Source organism: Lichenostomus cassidix, chromosome 7 (assembly GCF_008360975.1).
Source record: "Lichenostomus cassidix isolate B80296 chromosome 7, HeHo_3.0, whole genome shotgun sequence".
Classification (NCBI taxonomy): Eukaryota; Metazoa; Chordata; class Aves; order Passeriformes; family Meliphagidae; genus Lichenostomus; species Lichenostomus cassidix.
In genome coordinates, this window is record NC_139488.1 from 356706 (window position 1) to 383375 (window position 26670).

The window sequence follows — 26670 nt, forward strand, 5'->3', positions numbered from 1 at the left end:
AGCCAGCCAAGGTTTCAGCTGGCCAAACTTGTGAAATGTTGGCAGCATGGATAGTGCTTCTAGTAGGATGTCTTTGTGAATATTTCCAGTAGTTCTGCCTTGTTTTCCCTAGCCTACAATGGCTATATCACTTTGTATACTTTTTCCCTGACTGATGAAGAATTCTCCTCCTTAGGTAGTATTTTGAGTACCCTTGTCTTATTTAGCCCATCCTCCAGCTCAGCTGTGGTGTTGTCATGGATCTTCAGCTGCCTTCATACTGAGGTTTGAAGTGACTGTGACAAGAGAGAAATATGAAAAAAAAAATTTCTTCTTTTGGAGTCAAATGTCCCATGTGCAACCTGAATAACCTTTTGCATTCAAAATCACCTCCACAAACTAAAGGTTTCCTCTGTTCTCCTTAGCTTTTTGAAAAATTGTTTGTAACAAAGGGGGCAAATATTTTATAATTATTTCAGTAGGAAAAACCAGACTGTAAAAGTACAAATAAGGACTGAGTTGCTGAGTGTTTATTTTGTTAAGCCGTCGGTATAGAGCTGAAAATCTCTGAAGTATACCATGAAGAAAGGTTTCATTTCCAGTTAGATTATTGCAGTGTTTTAAAGAGCAAGGGGGTTAGGAGAAGAAAGCTCTGCAGACAGTGACAAAGTATTTGAATTGGGAAAGGACCCACTGTTTGGTGTGCCTGAGCTTGGTGTACCCTGAGCAATCCTGTGTAGCAAACCAGTGAGCTGAATTCCCTCTGAAAAGCCCCGAGAGGGCCACATCTTTGAATGTTTCCCTCTCTGATCACACCCTAAATGACTTCATCTGCCACAGCCCTTGGAGCTAGTGCTGTTTGTTTATGGTGGGTTTTAATGTGCCTTCTGCACGGCGAGTTAAAAAGCTGACATAGCCACAAATGTTGGTGAATCTTTTCTCTGCCAGAATTGAAGTCAGAGCCTTGGCACAGGTTGTATAGATGTCTGCTGGCTAAGGGCTGTGGAGCCTCCTGTTTCAGACAAGCCTGCCAACTGCAATGCCTTCCCTAAAGTGCACAGTGCCCATTTGAAATTGTGCTCAGTGGAAAAATCAATGCAGTGTGTCTGACTCTGAGGTGCTCCCCTGAGAGGAGCCCTGTCCTTGTTCAGGCCTTGTGTCAATGAGTCTTGTGGGAACAAAAAGCTCCACTGAGAAATTTGGGAGCTGCTAGGAAACTTCGTGGCTTCCCAGAAGCACTCCTTCCATCCTTTAGTCCCTCCAGCTCCCTTAAGGCAGAAGATATCTCAGGTAGGGTTGAGCAGGGACTGCCTTCGCTGCTTACTGATCAGAAGAAGATAAGGCTGTTGTGGTGCCTTATCTTAAAATGTGCAGGAATGTATGCAATTTAATCCAGTGACACTTGTGTTTCTTTGTCTTGGCACCTGCACTGCTATGGCTTCTTTGGTGCTTTTGCCATCCTTGTCATGGACCAAATTTATTGGTAATAAGTTTTTGCCGTATTTCATGTTTCAGATATTACTTGTAGTTGTCATGGTGCTGTTCACCTCCTTCACCAGCTAAAATGCCTTTCCTGTATCCTGCAGGAAGCAATTATGATAGATGCGGGTGTGAGAGTTTGTTGAAGAGGGGTGGTGTTAAAACCAGGAGTGTACAGGGATTCTTTTTATCTGGAAGTGAGCTCTATGGTAGATGTTTTATTGGGGTTTTTTTTCAGTCATAATCTGCAAGTACCATAATGTCACCATTTCAAGAGAGAAGGGCTCCCAATTTTACATTTCTGGAGTTTGAGCAAGTTGGTATATGGTCCATGGACATGAGAGTGAGGGCAGCCCTCCAAGCTGGGCAAGAATGTCTCTCAGATGGGAGCATCCAAGAGGGGTCAGCTCAGGTGCTTTTCGGCAGCCCAGAGAAATGAACTCCTTCCCAAGGGACAAAAGAGTAACAACTGAACGGCTCATTCTCATACTTGTGTGTGTGTTCTGCAGTGGTATGGACCTGCTTCCTACCAGTAGAAATGCAACATGCTGCATCTCATCCCTCCTGTACAGCAACTGGGTGCACCACCTGGCCAAGCAGGGTTTGCAACTCTGCACAGAGCAGGACTTTGTCGGATAAACATTCCTCCAAGTGAAAGCGTTCCCCTTTCTTTAGGAGCTGGTTGGCTTCTGCAGTGGGATGACCCACCCTTCCCACCTGCCTGGCTCTGCTGGTGTCCAGGGAACTCTGAGAGGGATTTAAATCTCTGCTGTCATATCCAGGCCTGGATACTGTGCAGGAAGGGTCAGAGAACTTGTCTCTGCTGTGCCAGTGCTGCAGGTCTGATCCGCTGCTTCCCAGGCTGTAGCCATCCCTCATTCTCAGCTCTGGCAGGAATTCAGATTGTGGTTAATTTTCTTCATCTTCGCACAGTAAGCCTCCTTTGTTCAGCCTCTGGTCCAGACACCATTGGTTATTTTTCATCCGTTTTGTAATCCAAGGTACAATCAAAAGGATTGTCTACAAAGAATATGTGGGTATTGACTAATTTTGCAGTATGGACATGGAAAAGCCTTTAAAATCCACCAAATGCTAGTACAAGTGTGAGGAGATGAACACTACCTGCATTTTTAAGGGATGTAAGGGGATTCTAGCTGAAAGCTAATAACTCAAGCAGTGGACAAGGAAGAAATAAATCATGCATGTTATAAAGTACCAGAGAAATTTGTTCATCATTCATTCGGCTTGCGAGGTAAAGTGGCTCCCCTGAAAAGAATGTGTAATTCTCTGTAATAATATACTGTATTACTACAATTACAGCACTTAGACATTTAGCATCAAGGATAATTTTGGTTAATTGTTTTTTGGCTTCTGGGCCGTGACTACATATTCCTCTTAGGAAGCTGACATGGTCCCTTCAGTGACAGCAGACACTATGAGACTTTCTCCCTATTCCTGCTGTGTTCTGTCATTCTGTTTGAGCAGTGCAAAGCACGCCACTCACATCTGAAAATAATCACATTAATTTGAGAGATGTATGTTAGCTGAAATAAAGGAGTGAAATGAGGTTGGAAATGCAGCTGTCCATGTGTTCATGGCATCCAAAATTGGCTTTCTTGTTTTGTAAATAGATGGAGAGTCTATGAAGACAACAGCACTGGTAGGGTTTGTGTACTATGTACTAAAGACTGAGCTTTTGATGGTGGCAGGAGGTTATTGGAATTTGTCCATCTAGATTTCCCACTTTCTGCCTCTTGTTTCTATTCCAGCCTCCTGATACCTACCTGCTTTCCTTGGCTCTTCCAGACGTAAGTTGTTTTTAAGTTAAATTTATTGGCAAATTCCACTGGGTCCTTTTAATTCACTATGCCTACTATTTAATATTCAGATGCATCATCCCAATTGGACTGTTAGTGCGTGGTCATGAGGATTTTTTGATTGTGTTATTTACCAGTGTAAGTTTGCAGCCTATTTGTGTATAGTGTAACTAATTTTGAAAATACCTTAATTTCTTATTTAATTCTTGATGCCCTCCTTTCTGCAAAAAAATATGAACTTGTCACCTCAATAATTTCTTTTCTCTGAAAGAAATTCTCTGAATTTCTTCAGTTTCTTTAAAAAATCTCTTTTTGGCAGTCTCATTGAGGAGTTTTGGAAGCTCTGGATACCTGAGGCCATTAGCCATATCTCTGCACCCTAGCCTGCATTCGTGGAGAAGTCCCCTCCCTCTCCTGGCTCTGGACTTGGAAGAGCAGCTGAGTCAGTGTTCTGGTGCATCTGAGCTTAATAGCCCTCTGGGAAGCAGGATTTGGTCCTGGAGCCATACAGGGGGCACATCCCCTCTGCTTCCCACTGTGCTCAGGATCTGGCCATATCTCCCGCTAGGGTTTGTTTTTCTTTTTTGAAGAGTGTGTTGCCTCTCCCGTCAGGAACCTCCAATGATAATTTTTGCCTGAACTAGAATTGCAGCTCTTCCTCCATGTGTCCAGGTGGCTGTTTCTCTTAGTTGATGAATTAATTTCCCTGAAATTAAATACCCCCATTTTACTCTGAATGGGCTCATAGATACACAAGCAGGTTAAAACATGGCTTGAAGCAGGAAGGCAGGCTATTTGCAAAAGTCTTCAGTATTGACATAAATCTGTAGTCTTAAAAAGCAAGGAATTTGTAGAAAATTGATCTGTTTATATGCAAAGGCAGTGTTAGTATAACACTAAGATGATTCTGGACAGCTAGCATGCCAAGAAATTTAAATCAGCAGTATCTTGCGTTTTGCATATCATGGCCTCATGCTGTATTACTGTGGGTGATTTGCTATGCATGGAGTTCAAAGCGTTCAGGCTTGGTTCAACCCAGCCATGGCAGTGCGAGCTGGTGTCACATGAAAGAACATATGGATTAATAACTATATGTAGGGTGCCTGCAAAAGGAGGAGGTAACTGCAAAGTTAGACCACATATACTCCAGGAGATTTGTCTCTCCATGTTAATTCTAAGTTAAGTGTTTTCTGTCTCTGTATAGTTCCTTAATGGCTGAAAAGCTGGGAGGGTTCATTTTTATCATCATTTCTGCTCCAGGTTATTAGTTCAGAAGAAAAGATGTCCAGTTCAGATCTGCAATGCTGTCCCCTTAGTGTACTGCCTGAGTTACAAGGACATGAACTGAAGGTCTGTTAAGTATCTCTTCACTGCTGCAGCCAGTGGAGCATGATCTCTCCAGACAAGGAATGGCTTCAGTAGCAGGGTCCATGTATCCATGTACTGAGACCCATGGGTCTCAGGAGTGTTCTCCCATGTCACTCGGGACAAGGAAAGCCTTTTTGGGAGGGTCATGCATGGCCCACAGGTGTGGGTCAGTATCACTGGTGTGGTCTGTGGTGCTCAGTAGCACCTACTTGATCCCTCTGGAAGGAGGGGACATTTCCTATCCCAGTCCTGTGTCATGATTTGCATGGGTGACTTTGATCAGACTTCAAGGTGAGGAGCATCCTGAGGGAGGAGTGTTACCACAGCCCTGTGCTGAGCTAACACAGCCTGCCTTGTGGCTTGTGGGCATGGCATAGCGAGAATGGCTTTGGAGTAAGGGACTGTGCTGGTGTGTTGGTGCAGCCAAGGCTGGTACTGTCTGTGAGCTCCACTGTCCTTTCTGGTATAGTCAGCCACCTGCCTTTGTCACCCCCTCACTACCACTAACCTTAGACAAAGAGTGAGAACATGCTGTAAGATTGCTGCTGTGTATTCCCTGATAAAGTGCTTCTGCTGTAATGGTTAGGGAAGAAAGGCTCATAAAGGTCCAAATCAATTTTGACTAAAGCAACATGACATTTTAGAGGACTGCCTGTGCCTTCTTATTTATTTTTTTTCAAAAGCCTTCATTGCAGCTTATGCAAAGAATAAGAAACTCATGGTAAAAAAAGGAACTTTTTGCTTCCCTGAAGTACAGTGTTTCCCTAGGTTGTCCAAACTATTCTAGCTTTTTTCTTGTTACATAGCTATCACTATTAAAATTTTGCTATATTGTCTGGGCACTCTTGGTATTTCTGTGTCAATATTTACATTACTTGATTAATTTAATTCCATGGTATGCTAATAAAATGACAGGAAAAACAACTCATTTGATGGTGCAAAGCACACCTGTGTATTCTGGATTTTAACCCAAGCTGGGAATGAATCACAGGACACAGCAGAGTCATTGCTAAATTGCTGAGCACAGAGATGCGTTGTGTGACTCACTCGCTGTGTCTCTACTACCATTATAAACTCTGAGAGCACTTGATGAATAACAGAGTAAAGAAAAAATTCATCCATGCTTTGCTCTGTAACCATCTATTATAAATACTGAACCAAATTCTGCCTCCAGATACACACAGCTCGCATTGAAGTCTGCCCACTGTTTTTATTGTTAAAGATAAAAGCACTTCTGTTATTTTCACAGGGGACTTCTGTGACAAAGTCCATTGTGAGGATGTGAATATCCTTCCTCAACAGCTTCAAGTGAAGCAGGGAGTGTCTGCTTGGAACCCGGAAGGACACTTCAGGGATAATAGCTACCAAAGCGCGATGGTGGAATATAACCATTACGTTTGTCCCAGTGATTTTCACATTCCACACACTTGGCTCTCTTGCATAACCCTCCCTGTCCCTGCTGCAGCTCTGGGCTCCTCTCATGGGTGGCCCAGGGGTTGAACTGCTGAAGCTGATGGACAGGTTCATCCTGCTCCTGGGGCTCGCTTTCAGCTTCAAAGCACACTGTGTTGATGAGGGAAGCCTTGAGTTAGGGCTTGGGCTTCTTCTTTCATTTTTTTTTGGTGGGTTTTTTTGTGTTTTTTTCCTGAGCTTCCCCAAGAGACATAAATGAGAAATGTCTTGTTTTTTTCCCCCAGAACAGCATTTGTTCTGTCCTCAGATCCCAAATGTTCGTGGCTTTGGATGTGAGCTGCTCTTTCCTGTAAAAAGGAACGCATTTGTCCCATGGCGTCATGTTTTGGAAAGGCTCTAATCAGAAAATGTTCTCTAGTATCATGCGCCAAACAGATCTAGAGGCAGAGGTATATTTTTTTAGTATGTAAGAGAGGGTTTTTGCCCATTACAATGAACGGTTCTTTGTAATGATGCCATCAGCTCTTCTGGTATGATGTGAGATGACTACTTTAATGTCTCTCTGATGAGTCTCCCAGCAGGGTAAAGGAGGTGGGGAAGGCAAAGGGATGCGGAATGTGTTTACTCTTTTCTTACTTGTGGTTGACTGAGGCATATCTCCTTGCTTTGTGATACTGCTCAGCCCACCATTTTCATTACAGCTCAACAGAAGACCTGGGCTGCAAGTTTCACCTGCACCTTCAGTCTTTATGCAGTTATCTCCAGGGTCAGGGTGAGAGCAGACAGAGCAGTTTCTAAAACGTGATTTCACTGTGAGGCAAAAGAGTTATTAGTCCTTTTTGGTATGGAACTCCAGTTTGAATCACATATTGTGAATGAAATCTAATTTTGAGATTCACCATGATTTTTTAAAAATCTGAAGTAGCTCTGAAGCCATTATTATTAAATTATAATATCTGATGACAAAGAAGTCAAATTATCAATTATGAATTATTATCTGGCAAATAACAATAGCCTTTTCTCATGTTTAGAGGTTTTCTGCAAACTGACTTGAGATTATGGCAGCTAGTTTCTTTTTCTGGTTTGTTTTTTGTTAAATGTCTGCAGAATATATGCACTCTCCAGTTTGTGCTGGCTTTTCTAGACTGCTCAGCCTCTGTAATATGTGGCTGGTTGACTGCATTCAGCTCACTTCTTTTATGTTTTTTTCTCTCAGGGAAAAAAAAAGAAGTGGCAAGTGCTTTTGGAAAAGGCCTGCTGGTTTTCACTTTGAAGTAGCTAACTCAGGGCAAGTTGCCTTCTCCTCTCCAGAGGTTACCTTATCATCAAAACATGATTATGATTTCTTGCCTTCCTAGGTTTACATATTGAGGAGCTACTGCTGCTTTCATCCGTGAGGAGTAGCCAAGCCCTATGGCTTATGCAGTGGCTTCTTTCCTTCTCTTGGACAAATGAGAGCCAACTAACAGGAAATATGTGTGAAGTAGCAAATAATGACTAGTTTTGTTTCTGTAAAAATACTGATAGTCAAAAGAAAATGCAAATGCTTGTGTGAGAAATAAACTGTTCCACATGGACTGTTTTGGACAAAAGGGAAAGTGTGTGAATGTTCGCATAACAGTAAGTAAGAGGGGATTTAACTAGGGTCAAACAGCATGGGTGTTCGGGAATTCAGTGCACATTCCCAGACCTGGCTTCTGTCGTGGTAAGCAGCAGATTGCATGTGCTGGAGAGGCCATGACACCTTGTGCTTCTGTGCCTGACAAGCACCCGCTCACTGCAACTGCAGCAGCAGCTTCACTTGTAGCAGTTGTGGCATTCTTCCTTTTTTGCCCTGGGAAGGTGTCATGGCACTGTGATGACAGATGCACTTCTTGTTAATTGGGTTGATATGTAATGATAATTAATGAGCTAAAATCAGATTAATGAATGGGCAGCCATCAAGAAAGTGGTGCTAGTAATTGCAAGGCATGTGAGAGTCAAGGAGGACTTGACGCATAATTTTTACTGCTGGTGGTTTCTTCTGGGTTTAAATTGGTTCACTCATGGCTGAGACAAACACACAGAGACACTTCTGCCTTTAAATATTTTTTCATTTGCTGGACATGAATTTACCAGCAGCACTGCTGGTGACATGCTTGTGCTGATGGTCAGGGACATGGTCACCCATTTGGAGCTGATCTTTCCTGCTCGTTTTGTTACAGGCCAAGCGGTGAAGGTGAGGAGCCATGGCCGAAGATAGGAAAGATGAAGCCAAGGCACCGCACTGGACTTCAGGTCAGCTAACAGAGGCTTCTTCACACCCACATTCACCTGAAATTAAGGATCAGGGTGACGCAAGTGCCGGACTGGTCAGAAGTGCCAATGGATTTCCCTACCGAGAGGATGAGGAGCTGAGGCTGGATAGCCATGAGCAGCCAGGGATGTATGCTCAGACCAAAGAGAATGGGATCAACGGAGAGTTGTCATCTGGGAACAGGGAGACCGCAGGTAATGCACCTCAATGCCCTTCTGCAGAACACGGGGCTCCACAGATCCCTGGGTATTTCTCCAAGAGGAAATGTTAGGTGGAGTCAAGCATGCCCTGGGGCATGAGGAAGCTGACATGAGGTTGCACATGCTTTGGAAGGACACTAGCTCTTCACAGCAAGGGCTGCATCTTTACCCAGGCTTACACAGGTGATACTTGCCCAGGATTCCAGGCAGTGCTCTGAGAAGGCTCCAGGAAAGGCATAACCATGCCTTAGTGCATCTTCATAAATGGGATAAGGTTACCTGTCAAGGGATGTGACAACAGCCTGATGCAGAGCAGCTGCTTAGGTCCTCTGGGTTATGAGGCAGTAGGAAACTACCCAACTGTTGTGCATGGATGGTTCGTGCATTTGTGTGTGCATGAAGGATGGGTTCTCCTGTTGTTGCTCACAAGTGACAACACCTTGAAACCATGGACTATTTGCAGAATAATACATTGCTCATTCTAACTGCGAACACCACAATTCAGTGTCAGCATGTATTCTTCCTTGTCCAGCCATATGTCACTGGATGCTCACTGGGACTTTGCCTATTTGTAAACTATGTAAGGTTTTTCAAATTCAGCTTGTTATTTGCAAAAAAAAAAAAAGACTGTGTCTGTGTCAAAATGAAATATGCAAAGCAAGTTTCCTGTTTTAGAAGTAAATGCTAATCATCTTTGTGCAGAGTTCCCACTTTAAACCCCAGAAGTACAGTGCAAGAATTTCTCTTGTATAGACACAGCTGCCCTTGATGCATTCATTCATGCATGCTAAAGAGATCTTTCTAGCTATGTTATTTGAAGATGCTATCCATAATTTCTCAGCAGCTGGAGAATTTTAAGGCTCCTGGACCCTACAGTCATTTCATAAGCAATTGTGCTGGAAATGGAGATCTCTGCGAAAAGTAAATGTGTTTGTATTTTAAGTCTCTTCTTGCAGATTGGCTTTTAAATTTCGGCTAAGGTAAAAGAAATCCTGTGTGAGCATTTAAGTGAACATAGTGTTGATGGCTGGGGAGATCATGACAAGGTCTTGTCTCTTTGCCGTAACTCAACTTTATGCTATGTTTAGCCAGCAGATAAGCAGGAGCAGGAGAGGTGGGATGCTGTAGTTCTCAGCAGTGCAGAGACTGAGTGCATTTCTCATCTTTGCCGCAGATTTGTCACCCTGTGTTAGGAAAAGTGGGGATAACTTTACAGGATGAAGAGGAATTTCCTATCCTTAGAAAGGGAGAAGAGAAATGCATTTATCAGGCTGTCTCAGGCTCAGGTTCTGAGTGCTGGTCAGAGAGAGATCTGAACATTCAATTGAGTTTGCAGCTAATGGGTGATAGGGGGAGGGAAACCATTGCTGGCCATCAGCAGGCATTATAGTAGTGCATTTTCATGTTGCTTTTTGAGGCAAGTGTTTAAAAGCAGAACAAGACAAAATGATGAAGTATGTTCTAGGGCATGCAATAGTGTGGGGGACAGACATTTGCTGAGGGAACAAGATTGCTCTTGATCCAGGTGAAGTTTGCTTCAGTCACCATTTTGTGGCCTCCTTTCCTCCTTCCTTGCTGTTTTCTTACTTTCTGCTCAGACTCCAAGATCTCTGGCATGGAGACTTACTGTCAATATGTACAGCTTTTGTTTGGGAATAGTAATATAGCTTATCTCATGACATCTTTGTCCTTGAGCACTGGAAAAGTCACTAGAACTGCTTGCCTTCATGCCCGAATTCCTAGCTCTCTGGAAACTTGTGCACTGCACACTCACACACTGGCTAAACCCATGTTTAATTAATGCAACGTAAGCCATCTTAGGATACTTCAGATACATTTTTTCCAATAATTTTTCTCTTTCTGAAGGAGAAACCAGTTGGCAAATTACTATAGTGATAGAAAGGGACCAGAGTATGTATTGCCACATTACACTAGTATTACAAGCTGGATATGCTTAACGCAGTGTAAGGCAGGACATCTAGATTTTTGATGTTTGATTCAGAGTTTGATCTTGAAATCAGGATTGTCATTTGCAACAAAATTTAATCATCTTTGCGTTCTTTGCTTGCAAATTGTAACTTCAGTGGAGTGTTGCATCAGGTAGGGTTTTTAAATGCCACTCTGATACACATAATTATCAATAATGTGAATAATTTAATCATATGTAGTAGCTTAATCACTCCAAATATCTGAGGAGAAAATGCACAGGAAGCCAAAGCTGATAGAGATACTTAAACCAAGCTGTGGGTTTGAGTGGATTTACAGGGATGTTATTTTCCCTGGTGCAAGTCCAGCACTGTGACCTAGGAAAATCTTTGGCTTCTCACCCTTCATGTTGGAGTCTGTGAATCCCCAGCAACTGCAGCAACCAACTCATGCACAGCAGAGCACTAGTTTAAACAGGGATTTCCCAGGCAGCTGTCCATTGCCCAATGTGCATTTTGAGGTGTTTCGCCTGAGGAAGGGCTCCTGCATCTGCCTAAACCTGGAGCTGGGATTTAGCCGCAAAGTAGCACTCTCCTAGGGAGAGGTGTTCTGTAGCAGGGCAATAGACCTTTCAGGGCACAGCAAAGCAAAAGGACACCCATTTGCAGGGCTTGTGCTGTAAGTTCAGAAAGCTGTGTCTTGGGGGAAAAGTTAGGATAAAGCCACCAGGACAGAGACACCTTATGCCAACACTGATGCAGAGGCGAGAGGTAGTAATGGGGGAAGAAGTAACAGTTCTTGCCAAAATGCATCAAATTCATTTCTGCAAGTGACATTTTTAGGTTTGCATAGTTAAAATTTGCCTCTGTGTATGTATGTCTCTCAGTGTCTGTCTAAGAGTTACTGAGTCTGACCTCAATTTTTGGAATCCTCTGAATCTGGCTGTTGTGTTGCCTTTGATTGATCTGTCTTGGTATTGTGCTGGTAATGGCTGCATTATGGAGACACGTCAATGCCATCCTTTCAAATGGAATTATAGGAACGTGGAAGAGTGCACAGAGCTGTGGGCAGGGCAGCCTCAGGGCCTGATCCAGCAGCCACTGAAGTCAAAGGCAGATATGTGCAAGAGAATAGGCCGAGTTTTTTGGCATAACACACAGGAAGCTGTTAGGGGTGTGATACAAGGATGGGTGGTAAAGCACCTATTCCTTTTTGTATTCATTTTGTGGATATAAATTTGTATATGTACTGGAGCTACCCCTAGCAGACAAGCTCAGCCCTGTGTTTCTGCCAGACACAAATCCCATGCTGTTCGAGACATGCTCCTGAAGACACCTTGCTTTTGGTGGAATCTGCAGCATACCACAGCCCGAGACTAGCGAGTTTTGATGCATTCTTTCTGCTCCATGCCTGTCCACATCCCTTCTCACTTGCACATGCAGAGCATCTTTGGTGAGGACTGCGAAATTATTAAGAGTGGAGAATGAGATCTGTAGGTTTTGTCAAGCCAAACATTTTCATGTCATGTGAAGTATGTGCTGCAAAGGGATGTGATAGTCCTCAGAAACTCACCCTGTAGTGGGCTGACAAAGAAAGTTTTGGGTTGGATCCCATGTTAGAGCACAGGATGTGGCTGGCTTGCAGTGAAACCATGAGAGTAGCAGCCTTTTCTTTGCTCACTAGAAAGCTCTGGCCAGCTGGCAGGAAGCTGTGAGGAGCAGTACAGATGCACTGCAGCATTCTGTAGGAACCCGCAATTCAACAGAATACATTTTATTTTAATTGCAAGAATATCAAGCTACAAAGATTTGGTTTTTTGCACTTAGAGTGAACCTATATTTTCAGTCATGTAGTGACTAACCAGTAAAAGTGGTGAACATTGTGAAGGATCTTCTACAATATGTCTTCATATACAGTGACTCAACTGATTAAGTGCTTTCTTCGTTATATGCCAAATTTGGGTTTGTAATTGGAGGGGGTTTGGATTACCCGCACTGTTATTTGATGAATTCTTTTTTTGACAGATGAAGGGAAGGCATTTCCTGAAATCCTATTACCAGAGCCTCAGGACAGTGTCTGTGTCTTAGTGTCAGAGAATATTAAGGACAGTAACATGTTGTACCAGAGTGACAAAATGTGGCCCTTCATTAATTGTCAGGGAACCCAAACCATGTGGGATGCAGAGACTGTGGAAAACTGTAGCAGGTTCCCTGCCATGGCACAGCAGTGTGATTGCAGGCTGGGCGTTCCTGGCTCTGCAGTCATGAGGAAGGTGGGTGAGAGGCAGCCCATGACAGATCCATGAGAGAGACTGGAATTTATGGTGGCTGAGGGAACCTAGACACTGGTGTGTGTTAGTCTGTAAGTGAACCAGAAAGAGGGAGCCCTAGACCTGTGAAGAGGAATGAAGAAGTGGCAGTACTGAGCTGAGAGAAGAGTAAGTGGCTGAGGAATGTGGGGGAACAGACTCAGCAGCAGGAGAGCTGGTGTGATGGAGGCTGTGAGGGAGCAAAGGAGGGGTGGGAAGAGGCAGAGAAAAAAGGAAAATTGTAAAATAAGCTAAGGACAGTAGAAAGAGATCCAGTTTCATCTGCTTATCCAGAGACAGACCAGCTTTTGTGTAATGGCAGATACTACTCCAGAAAGAAGGGCGTTCAGACAGTGGGGAAACAACTGAAGAGAAAACTGGGAAGGAAGAAACCATATTACAACTTGTAATGTAATTTATCTTTATTCAGCCCTTTTTTCCAGGCTGGACTAAATGGGTATCCGGAACAGATTTATTCCTCTGACCATCTACTCTTTTAAATTAGTATATTTCAATAAGGTACAGGGAATGCCAGTCTGAAAGACTGCCTTGTCATAGCAAGTAGTTCTTGAGCAGAATCCCTTTAGGTTGTCTATGGAGAAAAAAAAAAAAAAGTTTGAAGGTGGGGATTGTGCTTGTTTCAGCCTCCTGCTGTTTGTCAAGGAAACAATCTGTATCGCATTGTTTTTCATAGCCTTGCCTTGTAGTAGCCAGTCTCCAGGTTAAGAGGATCTTATTCACAGCCCCCATCATCACAGCACTGTTAGAAAATTACCATGGTGCTTAGTTGTGCAAGCTGAGGGCCTTCAGCCCCTCTGGACTAGGCCTGGAGCTGCAATGGAGCAAAATAGCAACACCGTGTATGGGGTGCAACAGCCTCTCCAGACTGAAATGCATTGAGAGTCATAGCCTGGTCCTATGGTGTGCTAATGGTTTGTTTCCCCCCTCTAGTGACATCTCATTTAATGTCCTTTTCCTTTCTCTCTCTCTCGCCATACAAGTGGTAATACTCTGATGACACTGGCAGTAGACTTACAAGCAGGCCTCCTTTGCATGGGGGCCTTTTTGGTCTTTCCAACAGGACTGCTTTGTCAGAGCTTTCCTTTTTGTCTGGCTCTTTGCACTGGCTGTCCTGCGGCTGCCCAAGCCCTTCTGGCATTAGTAAGCCTATCCTGATAAGCTCCCTGAATGCCTGTTTCTCAAAGGAGCCTCCCAGCCTTGTTGTCAGATGTGCATTTTCAGCAAGCCACATGTCTTGAGCAATGCAGACAAAAGGCACAGAAGGATGTAAAATCAATGACATTCAGAGCTGAATGTGACTGCTGGGTTTGTCCCATTTCTGTTATTTATTTTGCAAAACTGGAAGAAGGCAGCTTACCATGTCATTGATGGCTCCCATGGGAAAGAAGCTGTTAATTAGGCATTTTGATCTCCCTCCCTTTGCCCAGGAAATGTGACAGTAATTACTGTACACCATCATCTCTGCCAATTTAGATACAGGCAAACATACCAGGCTTCTGAAACTTTTCTTCTCTGTGTCAAGGGAAGCGTCATTTTCTGGGACACATTGGAATATTATAGACATAGTCAAATTATGTTGCCGAAGACAGTGTAGGTGAGGGCAACAGAACCCCTCTGAGGCACTTGTAGAAAATGCTAGGGTTTTTACCATTCTCTGTTAACCTTGCTGTAGAGGTCCTTCTCAATTATCCTACAGAGGACCAGGAATAAAGGCACAGAAATCCCATCTTGTCACATTCCCTACCCACAGCTATCTTCTCCCTGACTCTACAGTATTCCATAACTACTATATAGGCCAGTCTCTGTGGGTTTTTCTGTGGCTGGCCCTATCAGTCAATCCAGTAAGATAATTTTTTGTCCAGTCATAACCTCTCTGAGGGGCTGGCTCTGCCCTCCCACCTCCTCTTGGGACTTCAGAAATCAGTCAGTGATTGACATGTCTTGGTAGGAGCTGCAGAGTCTAGCACAGTTTTGGACAGAATGCAAAAAATATTGCCTGAAAGGGTGTGGGGTGAGATAACCTGGTGTGCAGGTGCTGTTGGCTCCTGTGGCTGGGAGTCAGACGCACAGAGAACATCAGCTGTCAGTCTCTTTTTTCCCAAAGCTTCTCTCCAGGCGTGTGTGGTCCAGATTTGCTTTTGAAAACCATGTCTTAAACCAGCTGCAATAACACCATTAGAGCCAACTGCTGCATCGTACTACGTCAGTGTTGCATCTGGCCAAGAGAAGGCATCAACCAGCCATTTCCTTTGGGCTTCCTGTTCGTTTTTCAGTTCACTTCAGTGTTGTCTTGTTACAATATGAGCATCGTAAAAGGGAATTGCAGGAGCAGCTGTGCTTCCTTAAGAAGTGAGAGCGGAATGCCTTATGAGCATGTTGGCTTGGCAACCAGCACTCACTTGGTGCTGTCAGTGCTCCCAGAAAACATAATCGATTAATAACCTTGGAGATGTAACAGGGAACAACAATGCTGTGATATGGACGAAGCATCTTTCATAACATGTTGTTCCAGCCACACCATAGTTCAGACTGTACACCATGAGTTCTGTTTGTCTAAGCCTTTTGAAAACATCTGCAGCCCTTTTTGGGGGACTGCTGTAGCCAAGAGAGTTACTGCTGCTGAACCTGTCAAATACTGAATGCGTTCTAGGAGTCACATTTTTGCGTTGTCTCCCCTTTTTATGTTTGCCTCTGCCTTCCTTCCCCACCATTCATGTTTAAGTACCTGTTCTGATGAGGGCTGTAAATGCAGACTTTGCTGTTTCTGTGGGTCAGATCTCAGCCACCCAGCACTGGCATTTGCTGAGTTACTGGTGGGGCAGTTGTGCCCAGAAGATACATTGTAATTCATGGCCTGTTCTGCTGGAATCCTTTTCAGTTTGTAAATTATGGGGTAGGAGACATCTTGTGCATTTATGAATTACATGAAGCAGACAAAACTTGTAAAAGCCAGGAGAAAAGGCACAAGGGGTGGAGAGAGCTACCCCAGGAGAGCCAGGAGGGCTGTGCAGAGCCATGGACAGGTGGCCCAGCACTGTGCAGGGCTGTGTGCTGCCTCCCCGCTGGCTTCCGCCCTCTGGGCTGGGCTCAGCTCTGCCCCTTGCAGAGAGGCGGAGATAGAGCACTTCAAAGGCTCATTCCTGTTGTGATTAAAGGGTCTGTCATGGTCTCCACCCCCATGATGGCATCATAAAGGACATTTGGAAACAATGGGCAATATTTGGCACTGAGCAGAGGTCTCCTCTGTGATTGCAGCTGGAAGGTGGTATTGCTGGGGACTGTGCCAGCATATAATCTTTCATTCCAGTTTTGATCTGAGGGTAGGAAGATTTGGAAGAAGGTTCATTACTAAACAACAGAGCCTGGTTTTGCAGACGCATGGCTGCTCTTGTTTCAGGCAGAGCTGAAATGGCAAATTCTTCTCCGAAGTCACCTTGAAAGGGGAGCAGCAGATTCTTAGGTGACAGCATGGGATGTGCTGGTGGCCATTGCTGGCCCCATTTCCAGGCCCTGTGTCTGGAAGTGTGGTCATTAACCTGTTTAGCCCTGTGCTTCACAAATCCTTTCCTCCCATTTTTCCATTGTAGAAGCTCAGGTGTTTGACTGATGCAATTTCCAGCCTTGGCTAAGGAAAGCCCAGAACAAGGTTTCCCCAGGTCCATCTGATGGGGGCACGTCCTGCTGGCACACAGGGTGGACATCAACCCTTCCACACCCATGGAAGGGTTTAACTGTTGGTGGAGAGGAGGTAGGTACCATCACACCACTCACAAAAATGAGCGTCATACGAAGTCTGCTGCTCCTGCAAGGCGTGCCAAGCATCGCTGATTCCTTTTTTCCCCTGTTGCCATGCCAACACGGCCTTGCTCAGAGTGAGTTCTCTTTCTAAGCTCGGCTGAGAGAAAGCATGCAGCCTGGGAGCCTGTTTAGTATTCAGGAGTGCACAGGCTCCCTGTGAACCACAGCTAGGCTGGCTGACAAAGGAAAGGAGGATTTAGTTTTTTTCCTCTTTTCCTCTAGCATTTGCTTCTCAAGGTTAAGGGATACAGGGGAGAGACTGCGAGCACTTTGTGATTGGAACATCACTCTTTAGTCCTCAATGAGGGACAACTTTCATGGAAATGAAAATATTACCTTGGGGTATATTTTCTGTACAACGTATGAGAGAGAGATATATGCAAATTTCTTGGTTTGACTAACCATGATGAGCTACTCAGTATTAAAATTGGAAAGCAAAGGCAATCTGGGTTTTGAGTGAAACTCAAAGGAAATAGTAGAAGGAAGCAAGGGACGACCCCCTGTCTTTGTCTTTCACGCTGTTTTATTCTGTGAGGTTACAATATTGAGAAGAAAGCATCTCTTCTCTTGATGTATTTGTATCCTGGATAAAGACAACAAAACTTAGCATGTACTGGTGGTTTGGTTAGGGTTTTTTGTTCTGTGGAGTTGCTGCTGGTAGATTAACTGCTCACTTTAAATTCATTCATTCTGGGGATAATACAAATTTGCTTGCCTTTGCCAGCTGAAGGGATGGAAATCAGCACAAAACAGCTGGCATTAGCTGGCAGATGAGCGCTGATGATCCAGTGCATGCCCCTACCAACGGCTGATCTGGAAATTCAAAGACAAGACTCAAAGTGAGATGTCTGTGTGATGGTGTTTGCGCTGTCATTTGTTCTTTGGGAGATTTTGAGCAAAACATTTACATTTTCTGTGCTGTTTCACAGACTGACTACAGAGCAGAGTCATTGGTACTTGGAAAACTTCTTCTGTAGTGATGATTTAGAAATGCAGTTTTGGTTGTTTCTTGGGGTTTTGTTGGTATTGAGGCATTCCTTATGATGTGCAAAAAGTGCAGGAAACTCAAGGCACCTATGTGTGGAAAATAACTGTTCAAAACTTTAGTGTTAGTTGTATGCATTATATGGAAAAATAACTGAGATATATCGTTCACTCCAGGGCAGGAAAACCTCTTAGTTGCTTCCCTGAGAGTAATTTTGCTTAGGACTGACTAAATAGAATAGTTCATGGAAATCAGTTTCACTTGGAGGCACTGTGTATGTTGGGAGAGGAAAATAAATCCCAGGTACTTCACTTTTTGTTTCTGTTTCTTTCCTTGAGACTAATTCATAGTGATATGTTACCAGTTTGGTACAGCTTCCAGCAACCCATATAGCCTATGGCAGTTAGGATAAAACTGATTTACAGTCTGGTCCTCTGCCTGTGCAGCCCATGAATCTGGCCAAGACAGATAGTTGTTATCAACGTATCAGCTGCCAGTGCTGTGTGGATGTGGCAGTCTTGTTGACATACTCTGTTCTTGTCCACAGCCTTGCACCACATATCAGAAGGGATAATAGGATTCAGTGGCGACTGATGCGTTTTTACCCCAAATTCAGCGTATGTGCCACCTCTAGGGTAATGCAGCCTGCGCAGATTGTTGGTGAGCTGAAACCAATCCCTAGCTGTTTCTGTGTATGAGTTGCTTTCTCTTTCCCTGTCATCCTTTCTCTCTATTTAAGACTATGTCGTCCTTCTCAATGATTGCTCTGTCAGCTCTTCCTTCTCTTCCTCCTTTCTCACTTATGTTGTCTCCAGGTTTTTTCTCTTATTCTCCATACGTGCTTCCAGCTTTATCCCAGCCATCCAGTGTAGGTCGTCTGCAACCTTGAATTTCCACAATGGCTCCTCATTTTCTGTATACTTAGAAGCTCTGCCTCTGGATGCAGCTCTCTTGGAGGCTGCAGTGACCCCAGCCCTGGTCTCAGCTCTCCCCACAGCAGCTGGACATCTCCAGCAACATGGCTGCAAAAGCTTGCAGGTGTTTAAGTGCCCAGAGATGATAGCTTTGGCAGAAGTGGAAGAGGTAGTTCAGAAGATCACTGAACAATAGAATGGTTTGGGTTGGAAGGTACCTTAAAGGTCATCTTATTCCAATCCCCTGCCATGGGCAGGGACACCTTCCACTATCCCAGGTTGCTCCAAGCCCTGTCCAGCCTGGCCTTGGACACTTCCAGGGATGGGGCAGTCAGAGTTTCTCTGAGCAACCTGTGCCAGTGCACTGATGGTCACTGAAGATGCACTGAGGGCTTTTATGTGCGTCTCTCACATTTTCCTTCTTCAAGAGTAGGTGCACATTTCTCTTTCCTGATTACATTGCATACATAGAGGTGTGAACTCCGAGAGTGGGCTGGCAGTGGAAGGGAGCAGGCTGTATGAGCATTCAGGGATGAGTCATGGTCAGAGGCAAGGTTCCCTTCAGCTGGGGTAGTGCCAAAAAGAGGGAAAGAGATGGGAGAACTGCTGAGCTTGGCTGAGAACTTCTCTGAAAGTCCATCCACCGCACAGCCTCTGTGGGACTGGGTTAATCTGTACGTGACATGGGTCACCTTTGGCTCTGCCTATCTGTAGGGGTGCTTGCACACAGTCCTTTGGAAGGATGCAGCACCATTCCTCCACTGGCAGGAGAAAAACACCTTCCTTGGTACAGGCAAAGGCTGGGCTCGCACACAGGGCTGGGAAGAGATCAGCTGTGCAGCTGCTGCTGCAGTGCAGAGCTGGGCTGGACCAACAGCGTGAGCACTAAGGTGAGCAGGGCACAGCACTGCTGCATTTTATGTGTTAAATATCCCCTGATGAGTTAAACCAGGATTCTGTTAGCATTGACAGATTGATCTTCAGTTGTCCTGATCAGGCATGACTAAATCCCACACAATATGTGCACACATTAATGTTAATTTTAGACTGAAATCCAGCAAAGTTTATATAGCATGCTGTGAATTCTTTTTAAAAAATATCAGAGAAAGCACTGTAAAAAGTGTTTTAAAATCAACTCAAAAGGATCTAAAAATGAACCTTAAGGGACACATCACCTCCTGCTGTAGGTGGCTTATGCTTCATTGACTTCTATAGAGTTTCTTAAAAGTCTGTTTGTTTAAAATGTTAACTTGTACCAAAGTCCAAAACAAATACTGATTTTCAAGTGAGTTACCTATTACGTGTATTTACTCACATTCAAAATATTAAATATCTGGTTCTTTGTTTTGAAGCCAAAGTGGTTTCTTCTGTGTGAGTCCTAGGGTATTAATATTTTGGGGAAACATAGATATAGCTCCTTTGTATGTACAGGTGTTGTTTTGAGCCGATACCAAGTCCCAGGAAAGGCAGTGGGACATCACTGAATTGCCCTGGCTGAGGGTCTGGCATTGTCAGTTTTGATATACCGTGTTAGCTCTAAATTGTGTTGCCCATGCATCAGACAAAACAGAACTGATAGCTTTTCCCACGTCTGATTTGGCTGGGAAATGCTGACAGTAAATATTTTGTCCCAGGCAGTAGACTTAAGAAGACCAGGGGATGCACAGGGAAGAAATATTGCAGTAACGAGGGCTCATTTTTAAAGCTTTGCATTATTGTTCTGACATTTGTATGACTCCTTTTTAACAGACGTGTACTTCAGGTGGGGCTGGGAGGGGACTGGTGTGTTGTTCTACAGGTGCTAGACAGTAGACAGTGTGGTAGAGGCCTCTGCCTAATGAGCGTGCTAGGGAGCCAGAGGAGGGGTCTCACTGGAGCTTTCGGAGTGGCTCCTGGCTTCTAGCATGAGTCACTGGATTTTGCCACTGTGTGCCTTGGAGATTTGTACTATGTGTCCAACTCTCTCACTGAAGGTGATCAGGAAAATTCAGTCAGAGCAGGGGAACTGAAACACATGCAGAACATGTGGGGGCAATCCAGTGACAGGCAGCCTGAGCTTCCCTGCTGCTTCCTTGAGCTCTATAGAGCAGCTGTGGGTGCCTGGGAAAGCCACCCTCCAGCCTTGTGTTTGTACCAGGGCACAGCCAGGCCAACACTGCTCAGCTGCAGCCACGACTGTAGCTGTGCACCAGATTTACTCTGATATAAAGCTGATAGCACAAGAATCATAGAATCATTAAGACTGGAAAAGACCATTAAGTTCACAGATTTACTCTGATATAAAGCTGATAGCACAAGAATCATAGAATCATTAAGACTGGAAAAGACCATTAAGTTCAAAAGTGTTAAGGAGCTGGATAGTGGTAGTTCAGATTTACAATCTAGAGTTTAAGGAGAACATAGGAGGGGCTGTTGAATACCCCAAAACACAGGTGTAATTCATTTGCAGTGGGGCTCACCAGGGTGTAAAGCTTCTATGCCAGGTACTCAGCTGTAGCTCACCTGTTCCTGCTCTTCTCACACAGTGACTGCAATACCCCTTTCCCCAAAGATAATCTGAACGTTCATACCTTGGGGATTCAATACACTAAACAGTCAGGGCTCTTTCTTTCCCAAAACACAGGCCTTTTCTGGCCTGTTCTATTGGTTAGCTGGTGAATCCTGGTGATTACATTGATCTGTCATGGATGCTGCAGTAGCTTAAAGTCAGTGAGTTTATTAGGGAAATTATACTTGTCAGTTGTGTTGTGGTTCCATTTAATTTAAAAGCTGATGTTCCTATTACTGGTATTCGTACCTCCTGCCAATTATTGTTAATATTACCAACATTCAGATCAAAGACCTACTTACAGCAAAATACTTACACTCACAAAAGCCATTTGAAATCCAATATTTGAATTCTCTAAATCTATGTTATGGCTTTATTCTTCAATCTCAAGCGCTAATCTGTTTGCATTATTTGAGGTTTATATAACTTATTTATACTATTTCGATTGCTGCTGTTAATCTGAGTACAAAAAGGCAGTATTTAGAGCTGTCGTGATCCCAGTGATTAAGTCCAAGATGTATCTGTTTTTTCCATCCCAAATGCCACTGGGTGATGCCTGGGTCTTTTTTACCCCCAACATTTAAGTAGTCTTGACTGAAACAAGTCATTGACTGAAACAAGTCATCCACCAGCTTCCAGGAGAGCTGTGCATGATTTCAGGACCTGTCCTTAGGGGACTGGCTAATGCCTCTAAACAAATCGAATAGCTATTTGGTTTATGACCTGGCTGCACTTGGAATTGCAGTACCCGGGGGCAAAAAAATCCATAGGTCCTGTTTGCTTTTCAAATCATCAAAGAGAGCAAATAACTGCTTTGTATCATTCTTTTCTGCAGGAACATGTGGGGTGTTTTGCCTCCCGAAGCAGTGCAGGTTGCTCTGTGCTTTTGTTGTTGACTCGATTCCACTGTGCCAACAATTAGTGCTGGTTACCTTGGAAACTGCTCTGCACCCCACTGAGGATTTTGACAGGCACATTTTGACTGAAATTGCTTTGTTTTCACAATTCTGCAAGTACACATGTGGCTAATCCTTCTGCTGTTCTCTGCCTGTATTCTTTCTCTAAAATGTAGCAAAATTAATGAAACATATTATTTAATCTTTCCATCTGATTGCAACTTTCTTTAATCCCTTCTTTAGCCTCAGTGCTCCAGGAGTATTACCCTTTACTTTAACTGAGCTAACTGTTTTTTCTTGGTAGGTGTCTGAGGGGTGACACTATGAAAGCTCATGAAGTTTTGACACAATTGGCAGTCTCCTTCTTTCCGTCCCTTCTTCCTATCATCTCTTTTCTCTGGTTTTCTCCTGGAGCATTTGTTGTGCCACGTGGTTCAAACATGTTAAACTTCGTCTATGCCTTAAACAAGTTCTGTTTTGCAGAGACTGGGTGTCATCTCCATGGCCATAGCAAATTCAACGTCTTGCTGCCACCCTAGTGGCATTGGGTAGAGGTGTTGGCAGAAAGGGGGGAGGGTGATGCTGCTCCAGTCTGGGAAGACTGTCCTGGTGAAATCGTGGGGATGTGAAATGCATTTTCCTATTAAGAGGAGCTGTCCCTGTTGCTTTGAAATGAGTTCTCAAGGTGGGAAGAAGCAATAGATGGGCTGAGTGGTCTGGCTGAATGGAGTAATAAAACACAGGTGACTGCAGGCAAGAAAGGACAAGAGCTGAGGAGACAAACTCTGGTTTGACTGAAGCAACTCTGGCTTGAGAAATCACTGACATTGTTACATGAGGTGATGAGCGGGCTGTTTGCAGGGCGAGCTGTACCAGCCCCCAGTTCCTCTGCCGGGAGGATCCTTGTGTCAGTGCCAGTCATGTACCTGTGAGGCAAGGAGATGCTGAGAGCCCTGCCCATAGGCAGTGTCTCCTGTCAAAACCAGTCCTCAGAATAATCATACAGCATTGCACAGAGGGATGGGAAGGAGAGAGAAGGTAAAAGGCACTGCTGGATGAGGGCTGTCAGAAACAAACAGCTGAGCAGTTTTACCTAAGAAGCGCTGTTCATAGCAAATTCAGCTTCTCCATAGATTGAGCCTCAGATTGTGGTAGATTGGAAGAGAAAGAGGAAAATGTGCTAGAGGCTGAAGAAAAACCATTAAAAGGGCATGTAAGGAGCAGACATCACACATCACTGTGGAGATGTCTCAGAGATCTGATTTTTGCTCTTGCCTTAATAGTTGCAGATTTTTTAAAAAACTGTTTTTTTTAACTATTTTGTGGAAATATTTATGTCAGGACCTGAAAGCTCAGACAGCTTTTTTAAAAGACTCCTGCCACCATCTATATATCTGTCTCTAGGGTTGGTAAACATGTCTGTTATAAAAGTTAGTGGAATGGAAAGGTGTCATGGGAAATGAAAGTACTGTGCATAATGTGCCAGTGGATACACCTGCAGTCCATTGACAAATGCAGCAGGATCAATAAAAGATGAAGGAGAGCTTTGAAATAACATCTTGGCCTTGTACAGGATCTGATCCCAGATACTGGACTGTGCTGTAGGCAGTCTTTGGCATGTAACCTTATTTAACAGCCCGTGGCTGAGTTTCTGTCAGGGAAGGGAGCCTCAGGTATCTGGAGGGAGTGTCTGAATGATGCCTACTTCAGTGCAAGTCTTGGTGCTAGAGTGGCTGGGGTGTGGATTGGGCAGCTCTTATGCCCTTGGGTGTACTTGTGAAGAGGGCAGCAGCCTTTGGAGGCAGCAGGCCTTATAAACCCAGCCAAGAGCGAAGGCCGTGGCTCCCCATACCATCAGCAGCTGGTTCGGCATCCCCTGTGCATCTCAGTACTCTGGAAAAGGTTTATGTCCCAGAGTGATCCAAGGAGATTCTGGATCTCCTGATTTGGTATGCTGGGGTTTATAGAAAAATTGGTCTGACTTCCAAAACCAGGAGCACAGAGTGCTTAATTTGTTTGAGTTTTAACTTCAGTTTAAATTAGCATAGTGCCCCAGACAGGACTCTGCCCTCTCAGCAGTGTCCTCTGTTCCTGCTGCAGAGCAGCTGTGGCTCTGGCAGCAGCTGGGCAGAGCTGACTTGGCAGCCCTGTTGGAGTGTGGTGTGAAGTGACAACCTTTGAGGGAGCAGCAGAACCACCGTCTCAGTTTGTCAGCTCCTGACCTCTCACCTCAGCCTGCTACCTGTCTGGGCTTTGGAGAGTTCATGCTGAGGGTTTTCACAAAGTTTTCTCTCTGTTATGGACACCCCATTCAAGGGCTGCCTATGCCTTAGGGTACTGCATTCCCTGGAATCAAACTGTGAAGCTCTGTCTGTGTCCTGTATCGTAAGCAGCTGACATCTTGATAAAAAGGAGGAGTGTTTTACTCCCTACAAAATGCAAAGGAAAGGCATGTTGCTGTTCTTTGTTCTGCTGGAGTCTAACGTAAAGCCATGCTCCTTATTGCCCATAAGAAATAAATTATTTGTTGTCACTTGTTAGTGCCGTTTCTGTGGCATGACATAGGGTCAGAGAGAGTCTACCTGTTTAAAGAGAGGGAAAATAAATGTCTACAAGCAAAACTATGCCTAATGAATACATAGCCTGTCATCCAAGCTGCCTAACTCCTTTTTCTTTTTTTTGGTTGTTTGTTCTTTATCATTAAGCTGCCTTGAACTTTAACTGAACCATAAGAAAACTACGAAAAGTCTCAATAGCAGCCCTGTGAGGATTTGACTTAGCCATTGGATCTTCTATTTATAGCATCCATTAGTACAGAAATATTTGTCCTTTCACGGCAGTCATGTAGGGCAAAAGCACTGCTCTTCTGATGAACTGCCCATGCAGTTATGTGTCAACCAAAATATCCATCAGCAGAGTGTTTGGAAATAAGCCTTTCTTGATTAAAAAACTTAGACAAACAAAACAAACTGAACAAAAATAAAACACAAGCCCAGAGGCCATTTCTATTTTTATTTACTTATTTTGTATAGCCTGAAATAGAAATTTCTATTTATCAGGAGAGAGCCTTTCACCCTCAGACATATCTCCCTGTGGAACATTATCTTTGTCCCAAGCAAATAAAATCAGGAAGAGAGCTCAGAGGGTGAGAACCGTCTTCCAGGCTTGTAAAGCCCATTTGTACCAGAGAACCAGCCTGGATGGGAACAAGTATAAATTCTGTTACAAAGGAGGCAGTTTTGAATAAGGATCTGTATTAAACCCTGCTGGGAGGAGGGTTGCAGTGGCTTGGCTGATGGAAAGCAGTTGACTAAGTGGATTTCCTTTGGATATGCTCAGGGTACTAAATCTGGTATATGTTTGCATATTCTATATCAGAAATCAATTGGAGCCTTTCATTAAATTTTTCATGTGAAAATAAGCTTCAAAAACTGATTCTCTTAACAGTCTTCCTCATTGAGTCTTGATTTGTTCATCTGAGCTAATAGTATAGACTTGATGGTGTTGCTTTTTCAGTAGTGTTGTGATTAGTAGCTTGGTGGAAATTTTGACAGGAGGTTCATGTGTCACATCATCCAGATGTCAAGTGGTGGCAGGAATTGGCATGGGGTCTTCCTTAGCCATGGCACTGAGCAAAACTCTGTGCTGTCCTCCATGCTCACCAGAGCTTTCAGGGCAATGCTCTTTCCTGCTCTGAAAGAGCAGAATCTGAACAGGGATATACCAGGTATCAAAGGATGCTTTCTGGAGGAGCAGTTTCCCACCCATGGAAGGTGCTGCAGCATGCCGTGGTGTGGGGAGGGCCCCTTGTGTCTGCAGGAGGAGGATAGGCCAAGCTGCTGGTTCATTCTCCTGGGTTTTCCCAGAATCGCTTGAGGTTTGCAGGCTGTGTGTGCCTCACAACACAGGGAGCTGTCAGGTCCTGTAAGGATTCCAGATTTGTGTCCAGTCTGCTGGTCTGCAACAGCAGCACCATGTGAGAGTCTGGGAAGTGTCTGTTCTGTGTTTCTCATAAGAGGAAAGAACCAAGGGATGCCGAGAAGCACCCCCAGCATCTAGCAATTGTGGAAGCAGCCCAAAATGAGGTGCAAAACCCCAAAATGACATGCAGATCCCTGAAAGGAAGCTGAGAAGATTGCTGGGCTTTAAATCAATATCTGTGTTCTTTGATCCATAGGACTGGGCACATGCATGACTTGATTTATGGGGCTATGGTGCTCAATTTGATCTACTTAACCACAAAGGGGAGTTTCATCCCATACTAGGGTGTGTTGTTGAATAGAAGAAGAGAGAGCTAGATCTGCTATTCACAGTTTTCTCCTACAGGCACCACTGTCGTATGTAGTCCATTTTGTAAATGTATTGAGCCTCATCTCAAAAAACAGTTCATTTGTTTCCTCCAATGTGGAAGGCTGCCAGAACTTCTCACCCCTACGGTAGGAAAGCAGCTTCTTTAGATTTCTAGTCTGAATTTATCCTTGGCAAGTTTATATTTGTGTATTTCAAATGCCTTTTCCAATTAATGTTTTTCAAATCAGCTTGTTATCTTCATTGTTTGGTAGTTGTTTTGGCATATTCATCTGTCTACTTTGCTGTTGGCAGCAGCCAATGGAACTGGTTCAGTCACTGCCCTCCAGGTGAGCAGCCAAGAGTACAGTGAATTGTAAGGTATAAACACCAACAATTTGGAATGTTCTTTGCCAGTGGGTGGAGATTTTTAAT

The 26670-nt window shown here is 44.1% G+C and overlaps 1 protein-coding gene and 1 long non-coding RNA gene across 10 annotated transcripts in view; both read left to right on the forward strand.

The window, feature by feature from the left end:
- MAP2 (microtubule associated protein 2) overlaps positions 1-26670 on the forward strand; it is a 241230-nt gene that overhangs the window by 156583 nt on the left and 57977 nt on the right. For all 9 annotated transcript variants that reach the window (XM_085065656.1, XM_085065658.1, XM_085065659.1 and 6 more), the window contains exons 4-5: positions 3228-3266; positions 8261-8546. In XM_085065656.1, the coding sequence (XP_084921782.1) occupies positions 8285-8546 (262 nt within the window). In that variant the 5' untranslated portion in view covers positions 3228-3266; positions 8261-8284. The remainder of the gene's footprint in view (positions 1-3227; positions 3267-8260; positions 8547-26670) is intronic.
- On the forward strand, positions 16132-18337 carry LOC146434276 (uncharacterized). The gene is made up of 3 exons (XR_014853325.1): positions 16132-16267; positions 16395-16555; positions 18138-18337. It is a non-coding gene; the product is annotated as an uncharacterized LOC146434276 (long non-coding RNA).